This window comes from Ascaphus truei, chromosome 12, assembly GCF_040206685.1.
Source record: "Ascaphus truei isolate aAscTru1 chromosome 12, aAscTru1.hap1, whole genome shotgun sequence".
NCBI classification, from domain to species: domain Eukaryota; kingdom Metazoa; phylum Chordata; class Amphibia; order Anura; family Ascaphidae; genus Ascaphus; species Ascaphus truei.
In genome coordinates this window covers 22,139,192-22,151,581 of record NC_134494.1, presented here as the reverse complement: position 1 = coordinate 22,151,581, position 12,390 = coordinate 22,139,192, and the positions used below count along the sequence as shown (strand labels likewise).

The following is a 12,390-nucleotide window of genomic DNA, read 5'->3' as shown; positions in this document are numbered from 1 at the left end:
CCAAACCGTGTAAAACCCCCACCTCCTGCACGCCCTGGCCCTTCCCTCAATCCAAAAAGATTCTGGCCACTTGCAGAAAACGTGGCTCTCCGTCGGCCACAGTGATCTGTATCCCAGGGCCTGGGAGTAATTCCTCTGGCCGGACCATATCAGGTCAGACCAGGGTCACTGCAGCTCCTGAATCCAGCAAGCCGACTGCTTGCCGGTCACCGACTGTGACCGGGGTGAGATGTCTGCTCCGGCCGTCCGTCTGCTGCAGGTCCGCGCTGAGATGTCCTCCGCTCTTGGCTGTAGGCACCGATGAAACCGGGACAGGTGTGGCATGGGACGTCTCGCTGGGAGTTGGTTCCATGACCGGTCCGGAGTCTTTGGTGGAAGCCACCCGCACGCGGGCTACCGGCTTCGCAGCTGGGGTGCGTTGCCCCTGATGGGGTCCGCCGGAACGCAGGGGTTCCGGGCAATCTGTTCTGATGTGACATGGGCGGTTGCAGTTGTAGCACCGGCGCTCGTGCCGGAGCTCCCCCGCTTTCGGTGGACTGCTGCCCGCAGACGGCCTCTGAGTCCATTGGGGGGTATTGGCAGACTTTCTGGCCGGTGCCGCCGCCACCGCCACCGCCACCTTGGCTACTGCTTTGGCGGTCATCAGGGCTCGGCTGGCCACATAGTCGTCTGCAAGCCTCGCCGTCTCCTGGTAAGTCTTGGGCTTCTTGTCGTACACCCAAGCCCTCACCGCCGGCGGGCACTGCTGCATGAGCTGCTCCTGAAAGATGAGGTCCAGCAGGCGTTGGTAAGTCCGTGCCTCATAGCCCTCCACCCAGCGTATCCCGTACAAAGCCATGCGGGTCACGTAGGTAACATAGGACTCCTGGGGCTGCCTCTCTTCCTGCCGGAATTTACCCCGGTAGGCTTCAGGGGTAAAACTGTACTGAAACAATAACAGTTCTTTCAGGTGTTCATAGTCATCAGCATACTCATCTGGAAGCGCCATCGTCGTCTGCTTAGCCAAGCCGGACAATAAGGGGTCCAAACGTGCAACCCTATGCTGGGGAAACACTTTGTACCGCCAGCACTGTGCTTTGAAGTTCTTTAAAAAACTGTCGATCTGATCAGTACCTTCCACGAACTTGGTGAGACTGTGCTGATCCAGTTTGAGTTCATCTTTGTTGGGTTGGACAGGGGGGCAATAAGCGGGTCTGTTCACTGCCATAGTGATAAACTGCAGCCACTCCTCCGGTGTCCATCTGTCTCCCCACGCCGTAATCAGTGCCAACATTTCAGGGGTGAACGGACTGGTAGCTGCAGCAACCAGTACCCCTCCTGTTGCACTGCTCCCAGGCGGTGCACTCGTTTCCTCCCCGAGATTCCGCCGCCCCGGCACTGGGTTCCTTCCCTGATCTCCGGGTGGCTGTATAAGGGCAAGCTGAGACGTATCCTGAGGCTCTGCAAGCCGGGCTTCATAGTCACCGATTGCGTCAACCATGTCTGCGACCTCCTGGTTCTCATAGGGCAGTCCATATTCACGGCACTTGTCTTTCAGCTGAGCTCGGGTCCTCATGTTGGATGAGCCTTCAGCCTCGCTCATGGTTCACGGTCGCAGCACTGAGGTTGTGTTACAACTTGTGTTAACTGTTGCACTACTGTGTGTTCAATATCTTTAGTCCCAGGAACTCGCAATTACTCTCGAGTTCCCACTATATGACAGAGTCCCACAGAACACTGTAATATAGGTTCAGTTCAATCCCGCCGCTTGCCACCAGTTAATTATAGAGCTTGTCACGGTAGCTTATGACAAGATATAACGAACACCAAATATCTGGGTTGAACTGAACGAGGCTTAGATATAATAAAATATATTTATTCCTTAAAAAAGGTGGACACAGCAATATAGTACAATTAACAGACAAGAAGGTAACACTTACTTAGGGTTGGGGGATGGAGAAGTATCAGCTAGCAATTCTCCAGCAATCCGGTGACATCCCAGGTGGAATCAGAAGCACAACTAAAAACTGTAGGGTTGACACAGTTTATATACCTGTGTAACCCTATTCTTAACATTGAATACAGACTATTGGTGAACAATTATCTGTATCCAATCCCTAACGTGGAGACACAGATTAACCCATGCCCCCCAGCTAATTAGCCCATGTGTACTGGGACTCTATGGGTAGCCCCATAATTAAATCAGGGGCGACGACCAGTCTATCAAATGAAGTATCTGCATTGTTTGTAGGTGTAGACATAACACTTACAAACCACTCCAGTTTGATGATTCTCCACCCTCAGGTAACAATTAGAGTGGCAGAGTCTGTTGATTAGTACTTGATCTGTTGATTAGTACTTAGTGTAAACAATCAGGCAGGTAACCTTTGATCACAGTGCTTAGGCTCAATCAGCCGGCTGCCCTTCATGACCTATTAGCATAGCAGATGGAGTCTGCATTTCAAATCCAGATCCAGATCCAAAATACCATACATATACACTTTAATATCTACACATATTAATAAGTTCCATTCTGGTGGGCTCAGTGGGTCGAAATTTGCCAGTTCTTAATGCCTACAGTGACTCCACATATTGGCCAAATATCAACTCTCTGTGACCTCCAGAACTGGAGATACAGAAATGCACTTTAAAACATCTTTAAAATACAGGATTATAATGAAACATGGGAACAGGGGAACATACATTTTCATGACAAGGTGTAAACCACCTTCTTGGACCGCAGTCCAGTTAACCCCTTGCCTCCCTGGTGAGGTCAGGGGGTGGCCATATGGGGTGCAACCCCTTTAATACCGGGCCAACCCCCCTCTCCCTCTACACCTCCCCTTCTTAATGGGTGACCTGTGGCCCACTGGCCCTAACGGGGAGTGGGGCACTGCTGGCACCCTTAATGAACTCAGTTTCAGAGGGATAGTCCTGACGTGAAAGTCCATCAGCATTGCTGTTTTCACTACCCTTTTTGTGCTGAATAGTAAACTCAAACTCTTGCAAGGCCAAGCTCCACCTTAGCAACTTGGCATTCTCCCCTGATGCCCTCTGCAGCCAACTCAGGGGGTTGTGGTCTGTGAAGACCGTGAAAGCCCTTCCATACACATAGGGCTGGAGTTTTTTGAGTGCCCACACAATGGCCAAGCACTCTTTCTCAATGGTGGCATAGGCCACCTCTCTGGGGAGTAGTTTTCGGCAGAGGTACACTACAGGGTGCTCTCTGCCGTCGTCCCCCGCTTGGCTCAACACAGCCCCAATGCCATAGTCCGAGGCATCAGTCTGTATGAGGAAATGTTTGGTATAGTCCGGGGCAGCCAGTATGGGGGCCCCAGCAAGCGCAGTTTTCAGTGCCTGGAAAGCAGTTTCACAGGCAGGAGTCCAGGTGATAAGCACAGGCAGTTGCTTCTTAGTCAAATCAGTCATCTTTAAAATACAGGATTAATATGAAACATGGGAACAGGGGAACATACATTTTCATGACATGACAAGGTGTAAACCACCTTCCTGGACCGCAGTCCAGTTAACCCCTTGCCTCCCTGGTGAGGTCAGGGGGTGGCCATTTGGGGTGCAACCCCTTTAATACTGGGCCAACTGGGCCAACCCCCCTCTCCCTCTACATGTACCTGTTGGTTTCTTCATACGCAGGTAGATACATACTGTATAGCTTAAATCTACCTGTTTTTTTTTATGCATTATGTAGATACAAGTTATGTGAATGTTCCTGGTGGATCTCTGCTAACACCTCCTCCTCCTCTATTGATCTCTCTGTGGGGGTACCCCATGGCTCTGTCCTGGGACCTCTTTCTCTTTTCTCTGTATACACTCTCTCTAGGTGACCTAATAACATCTTTTGGGTTTAATTATCACCTCTATGCTGACGACACACAAATGTACTTTCCAACACCCGACCTTACACCTGCTGTACAAACCAAAGTTTCTGAATGTCTCTCTGCTATATCATCCTGGATGGCCCTCCGCCGCCTTAAACTCAACATGGCTAAAACAGAGCTCCTCATACTTCCTCCTAAATCTGGCCCTACTACCTCCTTCCACATTACTGTTGGAACTACGATCATTCACCCAGTAGCACAAGCACACTGCCTAGGGGTCACACTCGACTCCTCTCTCACATTCGCCCCCCACATTCAAAACATTTCTAAAACCTGCGCTTTTTCCTCCGCAATATAACAAAGATACGCCCTTTCCTCTGTTGCTCGATTGCTAAAACTCTGACTCAGGCCCTCATTCTCCCCCGTCTTAATTACTGTAACCTCCTGCTGTCCGGCCTTCCTGCCTCTCACCTGTCTCCCCTACAATCTATCCTAAATGCTGCTGCCAGAATCACTCTACTCTTTCCTAGATCTGTCTCAGCATCTCCCCTCATGAAATCCCTCTCCTGGCTTCCGATCAAATCCCGCATCTCACACTCCATTCTTCTCTTCACTTTTAAAGCTTTACACTCTTCTGCCCCTCCTTACATCTCAGCCCTAATTTCTCGTTATTTCTCAAGGATGTCTTCTTTCTACCCCCTTTGTATCTAAAGCCCTCTCCCGCCTTAAACTTTTTTCACTGACTGCCCCACACCTCTGGAATGCCCTTCCCCTCAGTACCCGACTAGCACCCTCTCTATCCACCTTTAAAACCCACCTTAAGACACACTTGCTTAAAGAAGCATATGAATAGCACTGTGGATATTCTGAACACATGATACATAAAGCTTGGCCCCCTGCAGACGCACTTACCAGAACTCCCTCCTACTGTCTCTGTACGTTCTCCCTACCTACCAATTAGACTGTAAGCTCCTCGGGGCAGGGACTCCTCTTCCTTAATGTTACTTTTATGTCTAAAGCGCTTATTCCCATGATCTGTTATTTATATTATCTGTTATTTATTTGATTACCACATGTATTACTACTGTGAAGCGCTATGTACACTAATGGCGCTATATAAATAAAGACATACAATACAATACAATCTCTTCATGCAGGAGTAAGATGCAAGGTATATGTACAGTAGATACCTGTTGCTGCTCTTCATACTGTCCAGCCTGCGGAGCTTGGCCAGCTTGCGGCTCCATCTCTCCAGCTCATCGATCCGATTCTCTAGGTTGTCAGTCAGTTTGCAGAGCTCCTTCACGGCACCCACATTCTCCATGAAAATCCGCTCCTTGGGGTCACACGGAGGGAAAAGACAGGAGCGGTCAGCACCTCCCACGGCATTCGCCTCTCTCTTTCTGAACCTACCACCACCACCACCACCATCTCTCGCGCACCTACCAGGTTCTCTCACTGCACGTGCCACCACTCCTCCCTTGGCGTTGCCCCACTGACCAACCTCATAGCATGACCACCCTCGCTCTTACCCCATGCAGGCCTCACCTTGTTCACCACCAGGAAGTTTTCGATGGTCTCCCCATTGGAAAACACCACGTCTCCGCTTTCCTTCACCGCCTCGGGCAGGATCTCCTGCACCTCCTGAGCGATCACCCCTGCAGGGGACCGGGAACACAATCAGTGTGACACTCGCCATCTCCTGAGTAAATACTTTTGCGGGGCAGAAGACACTTTGTGAGGGATGGAATTGGAAATAAGAAGCGCAATCTAAATTCAAAAATCGGTGTATATATAAATAGGGCTCCTCTGTGCTGCTCAAAAAAACAGTTTCTAGAGACTGTGTGCATGGATTAATTGTGGAAAAAATGAAGCGCAATAGAGTGCGACCAACAGTACAAAAATGAGAAGAATAACGTGCAGTGGTGGTAAGGGAATAAAACACTCACATAGGTATCTGCAGGTGAATGACTTGGCATGCGCCAAATATAGAGAGAGAAAATAGCATACTACAGTTTTAATGGACATCAAACCAAAAGATGGGGGAGAAAGGATGCACCTTCTCCCACTCCTTTAAAGCATTGAGGGCTGTAAGGAGGATCCAGGCTACAGGCGTAGAGCTTTACACCATAAAGAAAAGTTGTTCGGGGAGATGCAGGGTGGTGTGCCCTTACAGCACTCAATGCTTTAAAGGAGTGGGAGAAGGTGTGTCCTTTCTCCCCCATCTTTTGGTTTTATGTCCATTAAAATTACATCACGCTATGTTCTCTCTATATATTTTTTTAAGAGAGGTGGCGCGTGCCGAGTCATTCATCTGCAGATACCTATGTGAGTGTTTTATTCACTTACCATCATTGCACTTTATTCTTTTTGTACTGTTGGTTGCACTCTATTGCGCTTAACTTTGTGAGGGATATATACACTCACTTACCCCTACAGAGATGCAGACACTCAGTGAGTGTCAAACGCATCACCTGAGTGATCACTGTTGCAGTGTAGGTGATACTCTCACTCACTAGTTTCTGAGCAATCACCCAATGAGCGACACCATCTCCCGAGTCATTGTCTCCGGAGAGGACCATGACTAGCGTCTCCCTTACACTCACCACTTTCTAAGTGGATGATTCCTATAGAGGAGAAGGCCCTACTTTGTGAGTGAGGAGTTGGGGAGGGGTAACTGTCCAGTCTAAGGGTCAAATAGGTCTTACGAACTATGACCCTTAGTCTGGGCCTATAATCAGTTAGTGTTTAGGAACTGCGATATTATGGTCATGCCTTGAAAGTGGCTCCAGGCTTACATGCTTTGGCCAAAGGGTTAACTAAATGACCCCTTTTTCTTTTTTTTATAACTTCTATTTTTATTGAGAAATTACCCCTTTTTCAAGAGATGTATAGGTATTTCACTGTGTATTTTTGTCACATTGGATGTTGCTCTTAACTTTGTTTCTTGTTTTATACAATTAGCCACGCCCAGCAGCACTCCTTTTGACACACACACACACACACACATATATATATATATATATATATATATACATATATATATATACATATACATATATATGCATATACATATATATATATACATAGTTAACAAACACACAGATACCCAGCAAGCTCTCAGAAACCCCCCCAAAATTACATATATATATGTAATTTTGGGGGGGTTTCTGAGAGCTTGCTGGGTATCTGTGTGTTTGTTAACTATGACCCTTCAATAAGGCCTGAGGTTCATGAACACGTCCTGGTTCGTACAGTATCCTCATAGGCAGCAGGACCAGCCACTGTGCACAGTCCACACTGGACCAGCAGAGGGTGCTGAGATGACGTGTGGGGAGCGAGTACGTGGAGAGCAGAGGGTGTACAAGAAGTGCTGTGTCCAAGGTACCTGTCTCTTCTGTGTCATCGAGTCCCACCGTGCTGGCAAACTCTGGTTTGTAATGATAATGAACAAGACGCATCTGAGAGATCCTCTTCAACTGCTCTGTGGTGTCCACCTGAAAGAGGGAGAGGTGGATATATAGAGAGTCATTTGAGGCTGTCTTCTTATTACTTAAATGTAAAATATCAGACAGTTGGGGGATGCACAAATCGATGCATCCATTTATTTTTGTGAAACACCAAACACCTTTCACCTCCCCCTCCCACCGCACCCCCCTCCCACCGCACCCCCATCCTCCCACCGCACCCCCATCCTCCCACCCCACCCCCCCCCCTCCCACCGCACCCCCATCCTCCCACCGCACCCCCATCCTCCCACCCCACCCCCCCCCTCCCACCGCACCCCCATCCTCCCACCGCACCCCCATCCTCCCACCGCACCCCCATCCTCCCACCGCACCCCCCCCTCCCACCGCACCCCCATCCTCCCACCGCACCCCCATCCTCCCACCGCACCCCCCCCTCCCACCGCACCCCCATCCTCCCACCGCACCCCCATCCTCCCACCCCACCCCCCCCCTCCCACCGCACCCCCATCCTCCCACCGCACCCCCATCCTCCCACCGCACCCCCATCCTCCCACCGCACCCCCCCCTCCCACCGCACCCCCATCCTCCCACCGCACCCCCATCCTCCCACCGCAACCCCATCCTCCCACGCACCCCCATCCTCCTCCACTCTAGCACATTGCCTGCTTCCTCACCTCCCGGAGGACCCCCTGTAGACTCAATGGCTACCTTACTTTCCCTCGTCTCCCGCACACTCCTCCCCCACCTCCAACATGTCCCCTCACGACACCTCACCCCCTCCTCCTCACCTCCTGCACACTCCTCCCCCACCTCCAACATGTCCCCTCACCCCCTCCTCCTCACCTCCTGCACACTCCTCCCCCACCTCCAACATGTCCCCTCACGACACCTCACCCCCTCCTCCTCACCTCCTGCACACTCCTTCCCCACCTCCGACATGTCCCCTCACGACACCTCACCCCCTCCTCCTCACCTCCTGCACACTCCTCCCCCACTTCCAACATGTCCCCTCACGACACCTCACCCCCTCCTCCTCACCTCCTGCACACTCCTCCCCCACCTCCAACATGTCCCCTCACGACACCTCACCCCCTCCTCCTCACCTCCTGCACACTCCTTCCCCACCTCCGACATGTCCCCTCACGACACCTCACCCCCTCCTCCTCACCTCCTGCACACTCCTCCCCCACTTCCAACATGTCCCCTCACGACACCTCACCCCCTCCTCCTCACCTCCTGCACACTCCTCCCCCACCTCCAACATGTCCCCTCACGACACCTCACCCCCTCCTCCTCACCTCCCGCACACTCCTCCCCCACCTCCAACATGTCCCCTCACGACACCTCACCCCCTCCTCCTCACCTCCCGCACCCTCCTCTCCCACCTCCAACATGTCCCCTCACGACACCTCTCCCTCTCCTCCTCACCTCCTGCTCACTCCTCCCCCACCTCCAACATGTCCCCTCACGATTTAACACCCTCTTGACCCTCGCCCCCTCCTCTCACCTCCTGCACGTCCTCCTTGGCCCGCATGTCGGAGGGGTGCAGGAGTGACCCCATGACCTTGACGTTCCCGTGTACTACGAGGGCTTCGTCCGGCCGCTCCGTGTTGATGCCGACGCGTCCGTGGTGGAACACGGTGTCCGACAGCTGCCCGCGTTGCCACAGCACCTCACTGTCGCTCTCAAACTGACCGGGGTTAGAGGCCTGCGGGGAGAGACCGATATGAGAAACCCCACAACGGCTGACTGAGAGGCCGCGATATGGCACCCTGTTAGCGCTATAGGACGCTTAATAACGCTCCCTTCACTGTCAGCAACTCTATATTTTCCTCTTTTACCAATTTACGGACGCTTACGCCCCGATCCCGTCGAACCGCATTACCACCATACAGTGCAGATAGTGTCAGAGCAATAGCTCAAAAAATCCAGTGCTCAAGAGTTCCTCACTAGCCTGTGTTAGCAGGGGACAGGGGTCTGCGGTGTAATCACATGCAGTTACTCTCCGAGAGAGTCTGTACTCACGGCATTGATAAAGCGCCCTGCGTGTGAAACGCGTTGGAGTGACAATATCAGTATGTTTTTGCCCATGTTTTTAATATAATAAACCCTTTTGATACATTCATCCCATAGCTGAAGCTGTGCACCGTTTTTTACCCCCTATTGGGGTGTTTCATACACCATACAGTACAACCCCGTAAACACTCTTATATTACCCCATATAGATAATGTTCTCTCTTGCAACATCCACTTCTAACCATGTCTTTACCGTAACGCCCAGAAACCCAGCATAATCCCTTGCAGGTCGTACAGCACGCACTACGCGCTGCATATAATGATCCCCTGGCACTCACGGTTACCCTGACTATGATGCGCTCAGAGGACTGCGCGGCCAACAAGTACGTCTGATTCTGAGCCTGAACCTGCAGCGCCACGACCAGGAGGAAAAACCTGGAGAGAGACCAGAGGAGGGAGAGAAAGAGAGGCCGGGAGGGACAGAGGGATAGGACGAGAGGGACAGAGGGAGAGGAAGAGAGGCCGGGAGGGACAGAGGGAGAGGAAGAGAGGCCGGGAGGGACAGAGGGAGAGGAAGAGAGGCCGGGAGGGACAGAGGGAGAGGAAGAGAGGCCGGGAGGGACAGAGGGAGAGGAAGAGAGGCCGGGAGGGACAGAGGGAGAGGAAGAGAGGCCGGGAGGGACAGAGGGAGAGGAAGAGAGGCCGGGAGGGACAGAGGGAGAGGAAGAGAGGACGAGAGGGACAGAGGGAGAGGAAGAGAGGCCGGGAGGGACAGAGGGAGAGGAAGAGAGGCCGGGAGGGACAGAGGGAGAGGAAGAGAGGCCGGGAGGGACAGAGGGAGAGGCCGGGAGGGACAGAGGGAGAGGAAGAGAGGCCGGGAGGGACAGAGGGAGAGGAAGAGAGGGACAGAGGGAGAGGAAGAGAGGCCGGGAGGGACAGAGGGAGAGGAAGAGAGGCCGGGAGGGACAGAGGGAGAGGCCGGGAGGGACAGAGGGAGAGAGGCCGGGAGGGACAGAGGGAGAGGAAGAGAGGCCGGGAGGGACAGAGGGAGAGAGGCCGGGAGGGACAGAGGGAGAGGAAGAGAGGCCGGGAGGGACAGAGGGAGAGGAAGAGAGGCCGGGAGGGACAGAGGGAGAGGAAGAGAGGGACAGAGGGAGAGGAAGAGAGGGACAGAGGGAGAGGAAGGTCGTTACCTCTTGTCAGGCTGAGTGGGAAAGTTACCCCTGGTTAGTGTACATATGATGAGTAATTACCTAGGGTCAGTGAGTGTGTATGAGGAGGGAAGTTAACATCTAGTCTCAATGTGGGTGGGGTTAGTTCTGGTCAGTGTGTTTGGGGGTGCAGGGTGTTTGTTTGGGGATTCAGTGTGTGTTGCAATGTGGTATTCACCTCTGGTCTGGGTTGGGTTTCCCTTTCTTTCTCATGTTATTCGCAGTGGTCTCGCTGAAGTGTAGCCTTCCGACTGTCACTTTGGTAACCTGATCCGTGGGAAGAGACAGCCTGAGAGAGAGAGAGACAGACAGCATGTTAAGAAGAGGCAGAGGCCGCAGAATGGGGCTGTCGACACCATAAGGGCTAAGTGCTTCACAAAGATGGCGTTTGGACGGCTCTCCTCCATCCCATGAGGCTATTCAACTTTAACGTGCGCCAGCAGGAGAATGGTCTGACTCCAGGCTGGCCGTGGGAGCCTGGTAGCCACGGGCCTCCCCTGGCCAGGGGTGTAAAACGCGCAGGGCTTGGGGTTTAAATAGCCTGGGTCACGCAGTAAAAACGATCACCTCTCTGAATTTCCCACCGATCCAGCCCCAGAAATGTATTATTTAAGTCTAACCAATATGTCTTAACTTTCTGTCAACCTGTTTATCGTCACCGCTTCAGCGGAACGGTCACGTCAGGCGGCTTCAAGGTGCCGGGAAAATGTTAAGAGGAAAGGCTCTGGCTGTCCGGTCGGGCCTGTGGTTCAGTCCCCAGAAGAGAGGGGGCAGACAGGAGGCGCAGACTCCTGCGGCCGGTCGGGGCCCCTGCCCTGGTCAGGTGGAGACAGCTGGCCGTCAAACTGTACGGTCAGGCCCAGGCTGCCACAATGGGGGACAGGGGGCGGAGTCGGCCTCTTAAGGGTCTCCCCCCCAAAATACGTGCAGGGCGCATGGGTTCGTCTGCGTACAGGGACTTGCGGCCGGCTGCCGTGTTTTGCTAAATGTTAAATGACAAAGCTGCGACCCGACTTTACTTCCGCTAAATAACTGGGGGTTGGCGCCATCTGGCAGGTGGGGTAAAACCGTAGGGCGCACACCTAATCCTTACTGTATGGAGACTGCCTGAGAGACAGGCAGGGTGTCATGTATGCAAAGTGCTTAAGAGGTAGACGATAGGTTATGTGGAGAGAGACAGCTACTGTAGAACACAGCACTTCAACCAAGAGACAGCTCCCTATCTGGGCCGGATACAGGCTTAGTGACCGGGGCGGTGTGCTGCTATTCCTGCAGTCAGCACAATATAGACTGACTATCCATTACACAGAGTGCAAAAGGGTTATATAAACCTGGGCACAACAACCACAATGTCCTGTTACCCGGAACAGGCTGCAAAGATACACCGTGTTTGAGATGGTGCAGTATAGAGGTAAATGTGCTGGTCTTTGAGGTGGGAGAACTCCGCCAGAGGCCTAGCATTCTCACTGAGCTCGCATGTACCCCATGCTCCCAAAATGAGACTGTAAGCAGGGACTCTGTGAGCTTGTAAATTGTACCACGTACTCTTATATGGGATTATGATCTGCCCTGGAGCAGTTCTATGGAGGAGGTGTATAAATGCAAGCAATAAGTTTAGGATTATCGTGCACTCTTCTCCTTCCCCTCAGTCCCCCCCCCCCATCCTCTCCCCTCTGCCCGCCCCCCTCCCAGCGACTCACGTGACGGGGTGGAATGGACGCTTGCTGCGATCAGACTGTGACTGCTCGATGTTGATGGACTGATTGATGGATTCCAGCTGCAGGGATAGACCAGGAGAAACCCGCGGGACGAGTTATATGGGCGCACACAGCCACCCATTTACACTTAGGCCGCGTCTATAGTGCCGGTGACGCGACC

General features: G+C 52.6%; 1 protein-coding gene across 7 annotated transcripts in view; it reads right to left on the bottom strand.

Moving 5' to 3' along the window:
* Positions 1-12,390, bottom strand: part of MYRF (myelin regulatory factor) — a 191,831-nt gene that overhangs the window by 77,054 nt on the left and 102,387 nt on the right. For 6 of the 7 annotated variants that reach the window (XM_075566951.1, XM_075566953.1, XM_075566955.1 and 3 more), the window contains 7 exons: positions 12,213-12,289; positions 10,691-10,801; positions 9,640-9,736; positions 8,793-8,993; positions 7,204-7,312; positions 5,364-5,473; positions 5,006-5,151 (listed from right to left, as the gene is read on the bottom strand). In XM_075566951.1, the coding sequence (XP_075423066.1) occupies positions 5,006-5,151; positions 5,364-5,473; positions 7,204-7,312; positions 8,793-8,993; positions 9,640-9,736; positions 10,691-10,801; positions 12,213-12,289 (851 nt within the window). The remainder of the gene's footprint in view (positions 1-5,005; positions 5,152-5,363; positions 5,474-7,203; positions 7,313-8,792; positions 8,994-9,639; positions 9,737-10,690; positions 10,802-12,212; positions 12,290-12,390) is intronic. The other variant, XM_075566952.1, reaches the window with a different exon arrangement.